The sequence below is a fragment of the Elephas maximus genome, chromosome 3, assembly GCF_024166365.1.
Source record: "Elephas maximus indicus isolate mEleMax1 chromosome 3, mEleMax1 primary haplotype, whole genome shotgun sequence".
In the NCBI taxonomy this organism is placed as follows: domain Eukaryota; kingdom Metazoa; phylum Chordata; class Mammalia; order Proboscidea; family Elephantidae; genus Elephas; species Elephas maximus.
In genome coordinates, this window is record NC_064821.1 from 12,263,507 (window position 1) to 12,280,839 (window position 17,333).

The window sequence follows — 17,333 nt, forward strand, 5'->3', positions numbered from 1 at the left end:
CTCTGACCTGACTTCTCTGGTGGGGGCGGGGGGGGGTGCCCCTTGTCCAGGGAGAAGTGGTTTGCTGAGTGGAGGCTGGAAGTGGGGGGAGGGCAGAGACCTGGAGAGCCAGGACCAGGCCCCAGGCTCTCAGCTCAAGGAGCTTCCGGAAGGAGCTGCCTCCCAGGCCTCAGGCGGCAGGAGAACTGGCAGCTCAGAGTCCAGAACTGGCTCTGCAGGGTGGGTGGGGGTGGGGCATGTTCTTGGCCTGGTGCCCAGCTACCCCACCCCCAGCCCCAGCCAATCCCAGGGAGGCAGGGGCCAGGGCGCTACTGAGCTGGCAGTCCCTGCGGGCACCTGGGCAGCAGGAAGAAGGCTCAGACCCTGACGTACAAATGAAGGCTTTATTGGGTGGGGAGAGAAAAAGGGGGGGAGGGGAGCTAGTCGTCCTTCAGGCTCCCGAACACAGCGGCCGGCACGCTCTGCTGCTCTAGCCGTACCTCTGGGGGGAGAGGGGACAGCCAGTCACCCCCGGAAGGACTCCTGCCCCACCCCTCCCTGCCTGGCTGGCCCTTCACCCACCGTTGGGCTCCAGGTCCATCTCATCCTCGTCCTCGTCCTCCCCCAGCTCAATCTCCTCGGGGTTGACCTGCTGGGCCAGCTCCGCCAGCTCCTCACGGGAGGCGTCACTCCTTGGAGGTGTAGGGAGGGGCCATACAGCCTCAGATGGGACCAGCCCCCCTCCCCCCGCACCCTCTGCACCTCCTGTCCTGAAGGGGACCTGGGTCAGTCCCAGTGTAGTTCCTGGCCCCATACCTTACCTCACAAAGAGGATCTTGCTCTGGGCCCGAGGTGGCTGGTCCCGCTCTGCCTCAGCCGCCAGCTGCTCTGCCCGTTGCTCCAGCAGCTTCATGTCATCCATGCCACTCTGCCCAGGGGCCAGGTCTGACACTGTGGGGGAGCTGGTAGTCAGACAGCCTCCCGGTCACCCACATACCTGCCCCCCTCAGGGCTGCTGCCCACCCACCTACCTATCCACTCATCAATTTATCCACCCACTCCTCCATTCACCCACTCACCCATGGACCCATTTATCTATTCATCCATCCATTCACTCATCTACCCACCCACCCATCCGCCCACCCACTCATCCATCCATCCACCCATCCACCGTCCCACCATCCACCCATCCATGCACCTACCTGCCCACCCACCCACCAATCCGATCTATCCACACTTCCATCCACTCACCCACCCTTCCCCCCTGGACCCAACCTTCAAGGAGTTTCTGGTCAGAGATGGAGAGACCAAGTTGGAGCCACTCCCAGATCAAGAAGTCAAGTCTGACAGGGAGGATGCAGGGAACCGTGTACTCGTGGTGCCTGCCCAAGGCGAGGGTGCTGTGGATGTGGCCGTGGCCAACCACCACTCACCAGTGCCTGTGGCGCTGCCCGACACCTTGAGCATCTGTGAGGCCATGAAGTTGACCTGCGTGTTGTAGGTGGCCTGCACGCTGCGCCGGATCCGCAGCATCTCCCGGATTGTGTCCTCGTTGCCATGCCGGACCTCAAAGTCCTTCCACGTTTGCCAGAACGCTCCGGTCGTCTGCGGGTGGGACGTATGTGAGCTGGCCAGCTGGCCCGCTGCAACCCCCCAGCTTCCTTGACCTGTGACCTGGACCCCAGGCTGTCTGGTAGGCCACCTTTCCCAGGCCCCACACCCACCCGGGGGTCGCAGATCTGGGAGCAGAAGCTGTAGATGGCGCGGGCGCGGTCGATCTCTCCAAGCTTGCATTCCATGTCGGCAAAGCGCAGGCACATGTCCCGGGCGTGTTCATCCGACAGCACCTGGGGGCAGGGCCAGGCAGGGGGCTGCATGAGCGGAATTGGCAGGGGTGGGGCATGAGGGGAGCTGGACAGATTCCCAGCACTCCAGCATGGTCCTCGAGCTTCCAGAAAGCCTCCTCCCTGCCCACCAGGTGCTCTTCCATCCTGAGGGATCTATAGGTCCCCCCACCCCCACCCCACGTGGGCACCTCGATGGCCTTCTGGTAGATGCCGCGGGTGTGGGTGACGCCATAGATCTCAGCAGCCCGCTTGATGTAGATGTTGAACATGTCGTACTGCTGGGCAGGCTCCACGGCCCGGGTGGCGCGCTCATACACGGCCATGGCGTGCCGTGCCAGGCCCCACTCCTCCTCCAGCTGTGCGTACAGCAGGTACAGTGCTGTGAGGGGTGGCGAGGGGCCGGCAGTCAGGGGCCTGGGTCATGGCACCCCACCCACCCTCCCCATCCCCACCCCGGCCCCCTCACTCTTGGCATATTTGGGAGGGCAGCCATCCAGCGCCTGCTCAAAGAGGTCCCGTGCTCGCTCCAGCTTGCGGCCCCCGTAGCGGGCGATGAATTTGGTCAGGTAGGTGCTCCAGATGTCGGATACATTGGGCCACTTGAACAGCGAGATGCCGCGCTCATATGCCTGCCCCAAGGGGGGAGCCGTCAGTCACGTGGGTGAGTTCACAGGTGTTCGCGACCCCCTGGCACCCAGGATGCCCCCAGGAGGCCTCCTCGGGGGCCAGCAAACGTGTCTCTTCCCTGTCCTCCCCTCCCTCCCATGTCCCCCATTATGGCATGGTTGGGAGGAGCTGCCTGCTTTCCCTCAACAAACCTCCAGGACCCAAAGGACGGGGTAGAGTGGGACTCACTGAGCACAAGCCTGGTACACAGAAGGTGACACGATGGGTGGAGGTGGGGCTGCACCCAGTGCCCTGCACCCACGTATGTGTACAACCTCCCGATACACATGCACAGGACTCCATGTTGCTTATATACAAAACCACTCAGGGAGTGGTGGGGACGTGCCTCGCACACGTGTATGTACACGTATACACACTCCACTTACGTGTTCACGTACACAACCTCCACAAACACACAAACGCAAAACCACTCAGGGAGGAGAACAAGGACAGACCCTGCACACTGCTTGCGTACCACTTCCCCTTACGTGTGTATATGCACAATCTCCAGAGAGACACAAACGCGAGACACTCACGCAGGAAGCGGGGAACGGCCCTCCCTGCGTGCACGTGTATAACCTATCCTCACGTGCACGTGTACAATCTCCACAGACATGCAGGCGAGACCACTCAGGCGAGGCGGTGGGATTCCACACATGTACACGCACACAGGTAGAACAGCCACAAATGCACTACCTGTCACCTAGGCAGCCCCCGACCTGTCCCTGCCCCGCCGGCACCCCTCCACCTTCCCCCATCCCCACCTTGAAGCTCTCCTCAAAGTACTTGTGCTCCTCCAGGAACACAGCGTAGTTGATGACGATCTGGGGTGTGGCGATGCGCAGGTCCAGGATGCGGTCGTACACAGCCTTGGTGGACTGTGGGGGCGGGTCAGGGCAGGTCTGGGGTGAGCCTGGGTCCCCGGCCCTCCCCGCCACACGCCTGCCACCCAGCGGCTTACCTGGAAGGTGCCGAGGCTCTCCTCCAGGTCGGCGAGCATGGACCACACCTTCAGGGACTTGTACACGCGGTTCTGCACGGGCTCCGAGCCATCGAAGTACTCGGCCCGGCGGGCGGGCAGTGCCGTCGCTTTCTGCAGGGAGACAGCGGGAGCAGGGAGCTCAGGGGGTGGCCTGGCCCTGGCTGCACACCCCGCGGCCCCCTCCCCGCGACTGGGGCCCGCCCGCACCCGTAGCAGCCGCAGAGCCTGGTCGTAGTTCTCGTGCCGGAGCTCCAGCTCACCGCACTCGCACCACACGCTTGCCAGGTCGTCCACCTGCTTGAAGTTCACCTTGGTGGCTTTCTCCAGGATGACGCGGGCCTGCCGGGGGACGGAAGCCAGGCTGAGGCCCTGCCCCCTGCCAGCCCGCTTCCACAAGAGCAGGTGTGCACACACCAACATGACCGCGTTCATGCCTCCTGGGTCCTCTGGGCAAGGACGTGTCTGTACTCACACCCACATATGCCCACGTGTCCACACATACCCTCCTATGCACGCACACCCACGTTCACATACACACGAAACCTACGTGCACATACGCCACGTGCACACACACGCATCACGTACGTGCTCACACAGGACACTTCTCCCTGTACATACACACACCACAACCTACACACAGCCCCACAGCATACACCCACCACAGACGTACACAAAGATACACCCCCACACGCCACACACAGGGCTCATGGCAGCCAGCAGCAGGCAGTGCCGTGTGAGAACGTGCGTGCACACCCACGCAGATACATGCACATGTACACACACAGATGCACATGCAGTGTGGCGCTCACATCGTCCAGCTGCCCATTGTCCTCGTAAAACTTGGCAAAGGCGACCCACAGAGTGTGGGGCTTGCCTGTGGCCTTGAAGGGGTCCACCGTCTGCACAGCCTCTGTGTATGTGTTGATGATCTGGGGGGACAGGACAAGGTCAGAGGCCCTGGCGGGGTGACAACATGGGCGGGGTGGAGCTAGGCATCACGCACCTCCCGGGGACGGCCCTGGTGCAGGGCCACGCGCTTGTGCCACTCGTGCACGTGGTGGGGGTTCTGGCGCAGCAGGACACTGTTGAGCAGCAGGGGCCGCCGGCTGATGAGCTGCTCAAAGCGAGCCAGGCGCAGCTCCAGGTCCACGTCGTCTGGGCAGTGGGCGTGACATGGGGTGGGAAGAGCAGGGGTAAGGAACTCGGCACATAGCCACGTCGTTTAGCTTTCTCTGGGAGACTCGCCCCCACTGTCCACCAGTACCCCCCTCCTAGCCCCTAGCCTGAGCTGTTCCGTCATCACCCTGACCCACCACCAGCTTCAGCATCTCTGCAAGCTCCCACCATCGCTGCCCCACCATCCTTCCCAGCCAAGCTCTGGTTCGAGCCTGGGAACCACCTCTCAGCCTGAGCCAGGCCTGGGCCTCTGCGGTTTCCACCAGTCCCCAGCCCGGCCCAAGATGTGTCCCCAGTCCTGATTACCCCACACCCCCACCTCTACTGTCCACTCAGCCTGAGCCTTCAGGGGCTGTGCCGACTTCTGTCTCAGCCACCCTGCCCCATACCCCCAGTAGCCCAGGACACCCCAGGGCCCACCTTCCTCTTCGCGCCCCAGCTCCGAGGTGGTCTCCATCTTAGCCGCAATCATGCTCTCCTCGAACTGGGCGTAGCTGTCGAATACCTGGGTGAAGTCCCGCACCGTCATCACGGTCCGGATGGCCTCCTCATACACATCCCGAGCCTGCAAGATGGCAAGGGGAAGGGACATGGGCCATTGGCAGTGCTGTTCTCGGTACGATTTCCAAAGCTGCCCTGACAGGACCCTCAGGCTCCGGTGGAGAGCACAGTGCTCTCAGCGAAGCTCCGAACTGTGAATGAGAGCCCTGCCCTGCATAGCCGGAGTGCCCTGGTGGAACACTCCTCAGTGAGCTGTGAGCTGCCAGGTAGCCATCAGGCCAAGCCACCGTGAGGGTCAAGTGAGATCCATGTGAAGCGCTTGGCACCCAGGAAGGACCCCCATAATGTGATCTTTCCCCCCTACCCCCGTGAGCCCACCTGCAGGACCCTGAACCTCGGCCTTTCCACAGAGAAAGCAAGCCTTGCTACAAAGCACCCCTTCTGCCTGCCAACCCCTTTTCTAGCTCCCAGTCACCGCCTCCCTGCCCTGCCCCAGGGTCGGACGCTGTCTCTCTATCCCCTGCCTGGCCCGTGCATCCCACTAACTGCACCTGGGAAGAGCTTCCGCCCTGCTCCCACCCCACTGGCCTAGGAAGACTCTCCTGCCCGGCTTCCACCAACCTCACCTGCCCTTCAGTGCCCCACTGGCCCCGACTCTTGCTCCTCTTCCCTTCCCTTCAAGCCTACTCCCCTCTGCGCCCTTTGGGGACCGCTCAGAGCCCAGCCCCTGCCCCCCGAGCTGGGGACTGCACTGCCTGATGACGAGCAAGGTGACAATGCCGATGACAGAAAAACGAGCCACCGAGTGAGGAGTCTCACATCAGTGCCCACTTGGTGCTGGGGGAGTCAGCTCACCGACCCCACGTGAAGGGGCACCATAACCCCACGTGGGGACGCCAGGCTTGGAAAGGCAGAGGCTTGTCCCATCCAACAGCCCGGAAGTGGTGGAGGCAGACCCTGAACCCTGGTCCAGCTAGCCCCTAAGCCAGGGCTCTCGATGGCAGACTGTCCTGCTCTCCTCACCCGGAAAGCAGGTGTGCCCTGTGCACCCACGTGTGTACACGTGCTTTCTACTCATACCCGTGTCTACATGTGTGTCCTTGCGTGGCTGCCCCGAGTGCTGTGTTGGAGGGACCTGCCCTGCCCACAGAGGCGCCTGCACCCACACACCTTCTCGAAGTGGCCACTGCGGATGTAGTAGTCAGCCAGCGAGCACCAGAGTTTGCCCAGCTGGTCCGTGAAGCGAGTGAGGCCCCCACGGATGATGGCGTCCACATTGAGGGACTGCACCTTGTCCGGGTTCTGAGAGATGAGGTCACATAGCTCGTGCCACAGCTGCGGGCACAGGGCAGGGTCTCAGACTCGCCCCTGCGGGCTGCAACCCCTCCCGTGCCCCCTGACTTGCCACCTCCCAGGCCCACCTGGTAGTTGGACTTGCCGGCCTTGGACACGAAGCGTTCGTCGTTGACCACGGTGGCCAGGCGCTGTGCGGCCTCGTCTAGCCGGTCGCTTGACTTGAGGTACTCGATGTACTCCTCTGCGCTCTCAGGGCTCAGCTGCGGACCGCCCACCCACCCGCCGCCAGCACTCAGTGGGGCCCAAGGCCACATCACCAGACCCCCTTCCACTCAGCGGCTCCAGGACCTTCTGCCACCACCCTAGCCAAGAGCCAGCCCTGCTGACCGAGCCTCGGCCCCACTGATCCTGCCTGAGCCTCCTGGTCCAGCCTTGACCACACTGGTCTGGCCTGCCCCCTGGTCCAACCCCAGTCCTGGCTGGTCTGGCTTCGGCTCCGATGGTCCAGCCTGCACAGCCCAGGCCTCGCTTTCATCACAAGCCCCACACCACCCAGACGGCACTGGGTAAGAGCTTCCAGAGCAGGGTGTTAAGGTTAAACGTCATATGACAGATGTTACACGTTTGAAAAAACTGCACTCCACCCCCACCCATTTGACCTTTGCTCTCAACCTGCCTGTTCCACATTCCCAGGGTCTGGCCACCTCACCGTGGCTGTCGTTTTACTGTGGTTCACAGTCACAGTAGGACTGAAAGCTTCTTGTGGGCAGGAACTGTCCTATTCACTCTGTGTCCCCTGCACACGTCTCAATGCCTGCCATGGAGTCGATTCTGACTCACAGCAATCTCATGTATGCGGAGCAGAACTGCTCCATAAGGCTTTCAAGGCTGTGACCTTTCGAAAGCAGGTTGCCAGGACCGGGGTTGGATCAGCAACGCTGCTGGGTGCGTTTGAACTGCCAACCTTTAGGCTAGTAGCCGAGTACAAACCATTTGAACCACCCAGGGTCCTTTCTGTCGTGGAGTAGCTACTGGCAAAGAGCCCTGGTGGTGCGGTGGTTAAGTGCTAAGTTGCTAACTGAGAGGTCGGCAGTTCGAACAGACCAGATGCTCTGTGGAAGAAAGGTGTGGCGGTCTGCTTCCGTAGAGATTTACAGCCTTGGAAACCACACAGGTCAGCTCTACTCTGTCCTATGTGGTCGCTACCAGTTGGAATTGACTCCACAGCGAATGACTTGGTTTTTAGCTTGGGCGCCAAAAGACTCTTTGGAAAATCAAAAAATGAGCTAACGGGCAAAAGCCCACCTATCTCAAGGCACCCTCTTCCCACATCTCGTGTGGTATGTATCATCCTGGTATCCTGAGGAGCCTGTTTTTAGAAACTAACCTGGGAAACCGAGCGCATGTCTGAACCTGGCCCCACCTCCCCATGCTGGGCTCACCTTGAGGAAGCGCCGGTAGCCTCGCACAGCGGTCTCGGGCAGCGGGTGTGAGCGCAGGAAGCGCAGGTACAGAGGCCAGATCCTCGAGTGCTGTGTGATAGGCAGCGCCCGGAGAGCACGGTCAAAGGTGCGGCGGGTGTGTGTGACGCGGCCCTGGTCCATCAGGAACTGGCAGTAATCTAGCCACAGCCGTGGCATCTAGAGACGTGGGGGGAGGCAGGCAGGTCTGAGCTGCAGGCCTCAGGGTCTGGCCACAAAGACAACAGATGTCCCACAGCCAAGCCGAGCCTGGGGCCTCCACATCGATGAAGCAGGACCCCAACCCTCCCTCCAGAGCTAGGCCCAGCTGAACATCTTGTGCGCACAGACAAAAGAATTCCAATTCCGTCCCTACCATGCTGAGCCCAGCCCCCTGCTTTATCCACCTCCCTGGTCTCTGGGCCCCACCTCCCGACTCATTCCCTGGCCCTGGTCCCGGCCTGTGCTGTGTGCACAGAGGCCCAGCTTCCCACCTTGTGCATGAACACAAAGGCCCTCTCATGGCAGTTGTTCACGTCTTCGTAGGCGGGGTCGGTCACACAGCGATGCTTCACCTGTGCCCGGCGCGCCTTCAGGTAGCGATACCAGAGCTTGTAGCTGGGGTGATGGAGGGGAGATATGCTGACTGGTGGGGTTTATGGATCCCCAGAACGCTTCACCCTGCCCCAGGGCAGAGGGGGTCTGGAGAGGACAAGTCTCAGCAATGGGGGGATGGACTGGGACATCAAGGAAGGTACAGTGATGTGTCAGGGGATTTATAGTCAGTGCTGGACACACAGCCGTCACGAGGGATCTGCTTGCCAGGTCTGCTATGAGAAGGCAGGGTGGGGTGGGCGGGGTAGCTGGAGCTATTCCCACCTGCAGGGCAGCAGCTTGAGTGCCCGCTCATACAATTGATTGAGCCTGGGCTTCGGGGCACCCTGTTTGAACTCGATGTACCGGAGCCAGCATTTGACGGAGAATGGGTTCCGCATGATCTCCTCCTCGTAGGGGAGGTCCTCTTCCTCCTGGCAGGGTCAGGGAAAGGCGAAAACAGAGACCTATCCTCAGAGTCTGAATGCAGAAACACTCCACTGGGCTCAGGTCCAAACTCCAGACCTTTCCCCAGATACCAGTTCCAACGATGTGCCTTGGAAGAAGTACAACCAGAATGCTCCTTAGAAGCAAGGATGACGAGACTACATCTCACATACTTTGGACATGTTGTCAGGAGGGATCAGTCCCTGGAGAAGGACATCATGCTTGGTAAATCAGAAGATCAGTGAAAAAGTGGAAGGTCCTCAGCAAGACAGACTGACACAGTGGCTGCAACAACGGACTCAATTACAGCAATAACTCTGCAGACAGCGCAGGGCCAGGCAGTGTCTCTTTCTGTTGTGCATACGCTTGCTATGAGTCGGAACCGACTTGACGGCACCTAACGACAACACTGCCCGCCATCAGAGCCAGGTCACCAGATGCCCAGACATCAGGGCTCTGCTCTAGACCTTTACTCCACAGAATTCTACTGCCCACAACCCATATCAGACTCCTCAGTTACCAGGGCTCCAGGCCAGACAGGGAACTGTCACCCAAACACCAGGCTTTTACTCCTCTGAATCCCACTACCTACAGTCTGATCTAGATCACAAGGCTCTTTACACATCAGGGCCCTGGTCTAGATGTCGGACATCTTCCCTGGACAACACGTCTTTTCACAGATGCCAGGCTTTTGGTCCTTGACAATCCCACTGCCACCACGGGAACCAGATGCACCCAAGACCAGATGGACCTCAGCCACCAGCGCTTTCAGGTCCACATACCAAGGTGTTGACCCTTCAGGATCCAACCTGCCAGGGTCTAGCTCAACTCTGTTCCAGAACTTGGATTCCAAGCCTCTAACTCAGAAGGAGAGCTATGGGCCAGACACCAAGCATCTAACCCTGACACCAAGAGCCTGGTGAAGGTGCCAGACCTCTACTCAAGACATCAAGTCTTTGGGTCTTCAAGATCCCACTGGCCATTGTCGGCCTCAGCTCCATCCCAGACGCCACTGCCAAGTTTTTACTTCCAAGGTTCTCCTAGCCTTTACTCCGTACATGAACGCTCGGGATTAGATGTAGGACCCTACACAGAACCCTAAGCCTTTACCACAAAAACCAGATGCCTAACCTCCAGGTCTTTATCTCTCAAGATTCAGCTATCCAAATAGCTGCCCCGCCCCCATTTCTACCCCAGGCCCAGGACTTCAAGCCTTTAGCCTCGACAGCAGCTCTTTACTCAGGGCACCAGGGTTCCGGCTCCGACACCAGATCTTTACGCCTGACTACCCTAGTCCAGCTATCAAGATGCGGCCTTTGGCCCACTAAAGTACCCCAGCCCTCGGGCCGACATAACTCTGGCCTAGATCCTCCTGCGGCCAGGTCCCGATCCCCTACGGCATCTAGACACCGAAACTCCCACGCAGACCCCTCCCGGCCCCGCCTCGGACTCACGAAAACAAGATCCGGCCGCTCGGGCCGCGACAGTCGCGCCATCACCACCATTTTCCAGTATCTACAGGCAAAAGTCGCATGCTGATGACGTCTACCGCTGAAAGCCCGCCCCTGGGCCAGAAATCGTCTCGTATTGGCTGAACGTTTTCCGATAGCGCAGCCCGCGTTGTTGACGTTCGCTTAGGCGACGTCAACTACCAAAAGCAGAGGAGAGGCGCCCTAAGATTACGTCCTCACAAGGCACATTGACCAATCAGCTTCAGCGGTGGAGCCCTCCAAACACCAATGAGCTGCTGTATTGCTGGAGGGTCTGCTTTGGGCGGAAGGGGCTTTGGAGACTGGAGAAGCAAGATGGGGGTGAAGTTGGAGGTGTTTCGGGTCAGTGAGCGGGGAGCGTGTGAGAGGTTGGGCCGGAGAGGCTTCCTGGGTCTGAGGAGGAGGCACTGAAAAGAGGGGTCCAAAGACGGGGCGCTCCGGGGAGAAAGCTCCTGTGATTTGAGAGGGTTTTTTTAACGCTTGGAAACTCAGAAGAGGGGGCCCTGAGTTGGGAGGGCTCGGAGTGGGCGTGTCCGAAGAGGGGCCTCAGAGAGGGATGATCTGAGGAGGGGGCTCTAAGGAGGAAGGCTTCAGACCCTGGGGGAACTCCGGTCTTACAGGAGCGAGCAGTGGGGAGTCTCTGACAGGGAGACGCGTAGACTCAGAGAAGTGGAATCTGAAGAATAAGACCTCCTGGGTTTGGGGGATGCCCCTGGGCTCTGATGGGTAGTGTCTGAGATATGCGATCTGAGGAGATACCTTTAATTGTAGGAGGAGCTCTTGTGCTCCTGGGGCCGGGGTGTGTGTGTCTGTCTGTCTGTCGTCTGTCTGCCTTTGAGAGGGAGACTCCTGGACTTTGGAGGGGACTCCCAGGAATGAGGTGTCTTGAGATATGGGGACTAGATATTAAGGTGTGAGGCTTTGTACTCCTGTTGATGTTGTTTTTGTTGTTGGTTTGTGGCTCTGAAGAGATCCCTTGTGTTACAGAGTAGAGCTGCTCCAGAGGAGTTTCTTGGCTGAAATCTTTACGGAAGCAGATCATCAGGCCTGTTTCTTGCTCAGTGCTGCTGGCTGTGTTCAAACCACCTACCTTTTGGTTAGCAGCCGAGAGCAAACCATTTGGGGGACTTTGAGGCTCTGTACTCTTGACAGGAGCTCTGGGTTTTTGGAGAGACCCTGAGAAGGAGGTGACTCTGGACTCTGTGGGAGGATGGGGCCTCCAGGCTCTGAGGGACCTTTGCCTCTGTGTGTGTGTGTAAGTAAAACCTCTGGCTCCTCTCATCCGCCCTCTGCCCTTCCAGATGACGCTCTACCTCACCTTCCCCGTGGCCATGTTCTGGATTTCCAACCAGGCCGAGTGGTTTGAGGGCTATGTCGTAAAGCGCAAGGTGGGCACAGGTTGAGGGTTTGCAGGTTCATTCCAAGGGGTGTTGGAGGGTATGAGGCACCCACCTGCTGGGGGCTATTGTCTGCCTCCATGAGCTGACCCTGCCCTGTGTGTGTGTGGGTGGGGGGGCTCTGGCGGCTCCTGGCTTGTGCCCCCAGCTGCGACTTTGTCCCCACAGAGGGAGCTGTGGCCACCTGAGAAGGAGGGCCAGGTAAGTGATGGAGGGGGCGGGGCTCAAATGAAAAGACTACCCGCAGCCTTGACCAGGGAACCAAAAGCAGAGGGGCATGGGCTCCCTTATTGTCCTCTCTCTGAAGGATGACTTTGATCCTTATTGGCACCTGGTTATAACTGAGAGAGGCTTCTAGTATAGACACTGAACTCTGAAGCTCTGGCCTGGGGGGTAGGGGGACCGGGTGGTAGGAGAGGGTCCCAGGCCCTGAGGTGTGTGCCCTCTCTTTCCTTCCTGTCCCACACCCCCCACCCCACCCCAGCGCCAAGAGCTGGAAGAATTCAAGGAGAGGATACGGCAGCAGCGGGAGGAGAAGCTCCTTCGAGCTGCCCAGCAGAACTCTTGAGGCCTCATGTACTCGAGCCCTAGCCCCTTGGCCCACACAATAATACACGTACTCAGTCCTTTGTTGCTTGTGGAAGTGTTTTATTCTTTGCTTTCAGGGGCCGAGTGGTGCCCAGGACAACTCAGGCCCTCAGGGGGCTTGTGTCTGGGGCTGGGGGCTGCTGTTCCGACGGAAGCCAAGAGCGGTCGGGTCCTGGGGGGTGAGAAGGGGTTGGGGGCTGAGAGTCCCGGCTCGTTTCTGTGTCCCGTCCTGTGAATGAAGAGGGGGTCAGCCAGGGTGAGAGATCCAGGGCAGTGTAGGCCAGAGAAGACACAGACACAGAGGGTGCAGGTGAGAACCGCGTGTCCTGCCACCCAGCACACAGCTCTGCCCCCACTATCCCTAAGCTTGCTTCTGTGTTTGTCTTTGCTCCCCACCATTTAGGGTGGTCTGGGGTGTGAGACAATGGGTCTTGGGCATCTTGCTCGGATCTTGACTGGAATCCAAACTGTGCATAAGTATGTGTGATGAGGACGTACATGTGTACGGATGTGTGTGTCTGTGTGTGAGCTTCCATGCCCTCCTGGGAGTGTCATCCCAGGAAGGGTGCCTGCTCTCTCCCTTGGGCCTCCCCAAAACCCCCAGACTTGGGGGCAGGAGCCATGGGCCCTAGCCACAGCTCTGACATCAACAGGTCACTGTGCCACCTGGGACCCCTCTCAGTTTCCCCGCCTGAAGCCGGGTATTGGATCACCCAGGGCCCTGTGACTGGCAGAGCCACAGGGTGGGCACTCTCACTGGGCATCCCTCCTACCTGCTCCAGATAACCACCCAGCCCCAGTGGACAGAGGAGGGAGGTAGTGGGAGCAGAGCTCTGTCCACTCCTGGCTGGGGGGCTGCTATCTCTTCAGCCTCGGCAGAACCTAACCCACCTTGGACCCCAGGGGCTGGAAGCCAGGCAGGGTGCTGACCGTCACACGCTGGTCGTCCATGCGGCGGCCCTGGGTGCTGGCCAGCATGTCCATCAGGTTGTCCATCTCGGGCGCAGGGCCGCCCTCTGCAGGGGTGGAGCCCGTGGGGAGGGATACACAGACTCCAGAGGACACAGCCCCCTCCCACGCCACTCATGTTCTACAGGACCCACCCCTGTGCATGCTTACACCCTGACATGCTTACCACCAGGCTCCCACTGTACACCCATCACCCCTTGCCCCCCAGACACTTAGTTGTCCCCAGACTCCTATGCAGCTGTGTCCCCACTGTAGACCCCCCCCCCAAGGCAGACACGTCCAAGATGGCCACTTGCCCTGAACCCTCAGACAGCATGCCCACTGCCCGTGCCCCCACGCCTGCTCTCACGGCTCTCTGGGGCCTGGTCCGGTCCTGCCTGTAGCGAGCAGCGCTGCTCCTCCATGCGGCCACCCTGCACGTGGCTCAGCAGGTTGAAGAAGCCCTCCTGGTCCGGAGAGCTGGCCTGGGGACAGATAGATAGTCTAGCCGGTCCTTGGGCTCCTGGGCTCCCCAGTACTCTTCCTAGCTAGAGGCTCCCACCCTGACCCCGAGTCGCCCCTCCTTGGCGCTCACCATGCTCCCTGCCGCTGCTCTGCCACTCCGTGGAGCTGCTGCAAATGAGACCTGAGTCTCTTTCCCAGTCCCGGCCCCCGCCCAAGGGGCTAGGCTAGCCTGCCACCTCACGTGGTGCCCCTCCAGGGAGAGGCTGCTGGGTCAGCGTACCCCGTCCTAGATTGATGCCTGACTGGAGGATAGCCTGGGGGCTGGGGCATGGCTCAGAGAACCAGCCCAGGGGCCGCCCCGAGGCCCAGCACGTCTGCCTCACTGGGGGTTGGCTCTGAGGACCCTGACCCTGACCCTGACCTCTGCCTGGAGCTGGAGCTGGGCACGCAGACCCTCATGCCCCCAATACCTCCCTCAGGCAGCAACTGGGTTGGGTATCAGGGGACTTCCCTTACTAACTAGGTGTCCTACAAACTAATTAGTCTTTGTCAGTCACTGGCTCAGACCTGGAGATGCTGGGGGTGTGTGGCAGTGGGGCCTGCTCACCTGGGTGCAGGGGGCCAAGTCCCCGTCCTCTGCCTTCTCATCTTGGGCCATCATTGTCCCTGCTCCCCTCCCCTGGTCTCTATCCACCATCCTGCTGGCCTCTGCCCTGGCCCCGTGGCTGAGACGGCTTTTTAAAAGGCCAGGAGGTGGGGGAGTGGATCCCTGCCCGGCCCCAAATCCCTAGCGCACGCCCATCTGCTCCCACCCAAGCTTAAGCCCCATAAAGATGACCCAGATAATTGTTCCTGCAGAACCGTGCTGGGCCTGGGGAGTGGAGGGGGCAGGGTGACCCGAGTTTGGACCTTGTTGGACCCCAAGGACTCAGGTAGGGTAGAGCAGGCCAGGCAGTGTCCCCAAAGCGGGGAGTGGGAGAGGACAGGTGAACAGGTGGGGGGCGGCCAGCTGGGGTAGGGCTGCAGCCCACTGTGAGAAGCAGTGAGACATTCCACCTGACCCCCAAGATGCTCCCCACCCCCACCGGCACCCGTGGCCGCCTCTGCTGGAAGGGCAGTTGCCATCTGCAGGGGTGGGCTAAGGGCAGCTGGACCTGAAGACCCCAACTTCCCTGCACCTTCCTGAGGTACCACGAGCCAGCTCCTTGGCAGTGATTCCAAGGGGTCTCCTGGGTACCCTCCCCTCTACTTACTGTCCCTGGGCTCTAGGTGCTCAGTTCAGGGCCCAGCGATTGGCCTGACAGCAGCCCCAGGGATGAGGCCAACACAATGAGGTCTGGGGTCCCCTGTCCCCTGGCTACCCAAACGTGGGCTGAGCTGTCTCCTCTGACCCACCCACCAGCCCCCCCCCCGCCCCACCAGGTCAGGAGGCTAGACCCTGGGGAGGGAGTAGAGGATCTGAGGAAGTCCCTGCCCCTCCCCTACAGCAGTGGCTCTCCCTAGGAGAGGGTGCCACTGGGGAGGACCTCACCCGCTCCCAACGCCCTCCCCGAGGTGCCTTTCGCAAAACCAGTAAGCGTTTCTTTTCAGAATAAATGGGTTGCCTTACACATGCCTTGCACAAGCTCAGCTGTTCTCCCAGGTGCCCCCCCCCCACATCCAGGACCCAAGTGACACTCTCTCCAGAACCCCAAGTCCTCAATGACATCTTGAGCCAAAGAGCCTGGTCTCCCTCAACGAGTACAGACTCACCCCAGGTGAGACCTCCTTGCAGTCTGGCAGCTCCCCCGTGGCCGCCACTGTTTTCGGGATAAAACCCGAACACCTTGGGCTAATACAAATGTTCTGAAATGGATTGTGATCACGGATGCGCAACTCTGAATCGAAAAGTCTCTGAATTGTACCCTTGAAGTGGGCAAGTTGTATGCTGTGGGAATCACGGCTGGAATATACGGTTGTCCACCCACTTTTTCCACCCCTCAGGATCGTTGGGAAGCTACTTTCCTGCTGATAGTGCATGCTGTCACAAGGCCTTTAGGACTGAAACCGAAAAAACAGGCGCATGGCACAAATTACTGTTTCTGCAGGGTGTTGTATGAGGTGTGTGCATTTTTGCTAAGACATTTTGAAAATTTTTGTTTAGGTCACCGTATCTCCCTCTGGACTCTGGGGGGCGGGGGTTCAGGGTAGAATTAGTGGGACACCAAATGTCCCCCGGGATTTGGAGGGTAGGATTGTTGGAGGGGGCAAAAAAAAAAAAAATTCCATACTACCTACCGAAAATTCAACAACATTCAATGATTCAGCGTGCTTCCATTAACGAAAACACATGGTATCAACAAAACATTCAAAGCCGAAAATAATTGGGCCTTGAAAGGGTTGAATCTCAACCAACTGTTCAGATTTGACCCAGCCTGTCCCAGTTTTGGCATTAAAAGCCCTGTGTCCCAGGAAACCCTTCAGTCCTGGGCAAACCTGGACGGTTAGTCACTACCTTGTCCTGCAGAGGACTGGCCTCACTTCCCACCCTTGTCCCTTTCCACGCCCACCTCACCCCAGCCTCCTTGTGCTCCTCCAAGCCCATTCCTTGCTTTTCTCTGCTGGGATCCTGCACAGTGGCACCTTAACGTCATCACTCAGATTAAAGTCTGAAGGCCACTCTGTCAGAGAGGCCCTTTGGGACCACCCCTCAGAGGAGCTCCCACGCTATCTCATCACCCTTTATTTGCTTTATGGCTGACTTGTTCATTTACAGCCTTCCCCACTCAACTTTTCAATGGGCAGGGACCCTCTTAGTCTTCTTCCCTGATATACTACGGTCCGTGCCTGTCCCGTGTGTGTGGCAGAGAGCCTGGCACCGGGCAGACTCTTAAGGAACATCAGCAAGTGAGAGAACCAAACCTGTTTTATTTGAGGCCAACTCATGGCGCAGGACCTGCCAGTGTTCCGTTCTGTTGTGCATAGGGTCGCTATGAGTGGGAACCAACTCGATGGCACCTAACAACAACATGGCGACCCTGTGTGTTACAGAGTAGAATTCCCCCAGAGGGTTTTCTTGGCTGTCATCTTTAGGGAATGGAACCTGGTGGCTCAACAGTCAAGCGCTCTGCTGCTAACTGAAAGGTTGCTGGTTAGAACACACCCAGCAGCACTTCCAGGAGAAAGACCAGGTGATCTACTTTTGGAAAGATTTCAAAAAACCCAAAACCAAACCCATTGCCATCCAGTCGATTCTGACTCCTAGCGACCATATAGGACAGACTAGAACTGCCCCACAGGGCTTCCAAGGAGTGGCTGGTGGATTCCAACTGCCGACCTTTTGGTTTGCAGCCGAGCTCTTAACCACTGTGCACCAGGGCTCCAGAAGACAGGCCTGGCAGTCTGCTTCTGGAAGGTCACAGCCTTGAAAACTCTACGGAGCAGTTCTAGTCTGCAAGCATGGGTTCGCCATGAGTCGGAATCCACGCAAGGGCAACAAGCAACAACAAATCTTAACC

At 59.2% G+C, this 17,333-nt stretch overlaps 3 protein-coding genes across 3 annotated transcripts; 1 reads left to right on the plus strand and 2 right to left on the minus strand.

The window, feature by feature from the left end:
• Window positions 1–345: 345 nt before the first annotated feature.
• XAB2 (XPA binding protein 2) lies at window positions 346–10,489 on the minus strand. The gene is made up of 19 exons (XM_049876675.1): window positions 10,403–10,489; window positions 8,787–8,935; window positions 8,402–8,525; window positions 7,890–8,087; window positions 6,573–6,707; window positions 6,322–6,486; window positions 5,071–5,215; window positions 4,478–4,629; window positions 4,284–4,403; window positions 3,682–3,813; window positions 3,454–3,585; window positions 3,257–3,370; window positions 2,293–2,455; window positions 2,015–2,205; window positions 1,704–1,826; window positions 1,413–1,584; window positions 801–930; window positions 562–671; window positions 346–481 (listed from the first exon to the last, which is right to left on the minus strand). Exons 1-19 carry the CDS (start codon window positions 10,451–10,453, stop codon window positions 420–422), a joined length of 2,568 nt encoding a protein of 855 aa, XP_049732632.1. The 5' UTR covers window positions 10,454–10,489; the 3' UTR covers window positions 346–419.
• A 184-nt stretch (window positions 10,490–10,673) lies between these two features.
• Window positions 10,674–12,465, plus strand: LOC126071592 (protein PET100 homolog, mitochondrial). Its single transcript, XM_049875796.1, has 4 exons — window positions 10,674–10,780; window positions 11,740–11,826; window positions 12,004–12,036; window positions 12,320–12,465. Exons 1-4 carry the CDS (start codon window positions 10,688–10,690, stop codon window positions 12,401–12,403), a joined length of 297 nt encoding a protein of 98 aa, XP_049731753.1. The 5' UTR covers window positions 10,674–10,687; the 3' UTR covers window positions 12,404–12,465.
• Window positions 12,466–12,474: 9 nt separating this feature from the next.
• PCP2 (Purkinje cell protein 2) lies at window positions 12,475–14,497 on the minus strand. The gene is made up of 4 exons (XM_049875797.1): window positions 14,444–14,497; window positions 13,742–13,856; window positions 13,315–13,439; window positions 12,475–12,652 (listed from the first exon to the last, which is right to left on the minus strand). The coding sequence occupies exons 1-4, from the start codon at window positions 14,495–14,497 to the stop codon at window positions 12,533–12,535; spliced, it is 414 nt and encodes a 137-aa protein (XP_049731754.1). The 3' UTR covers window positions 12,475–12,532.
• Window positions 14,498–17,333: the final 2,836 nt, after the last annotated feature.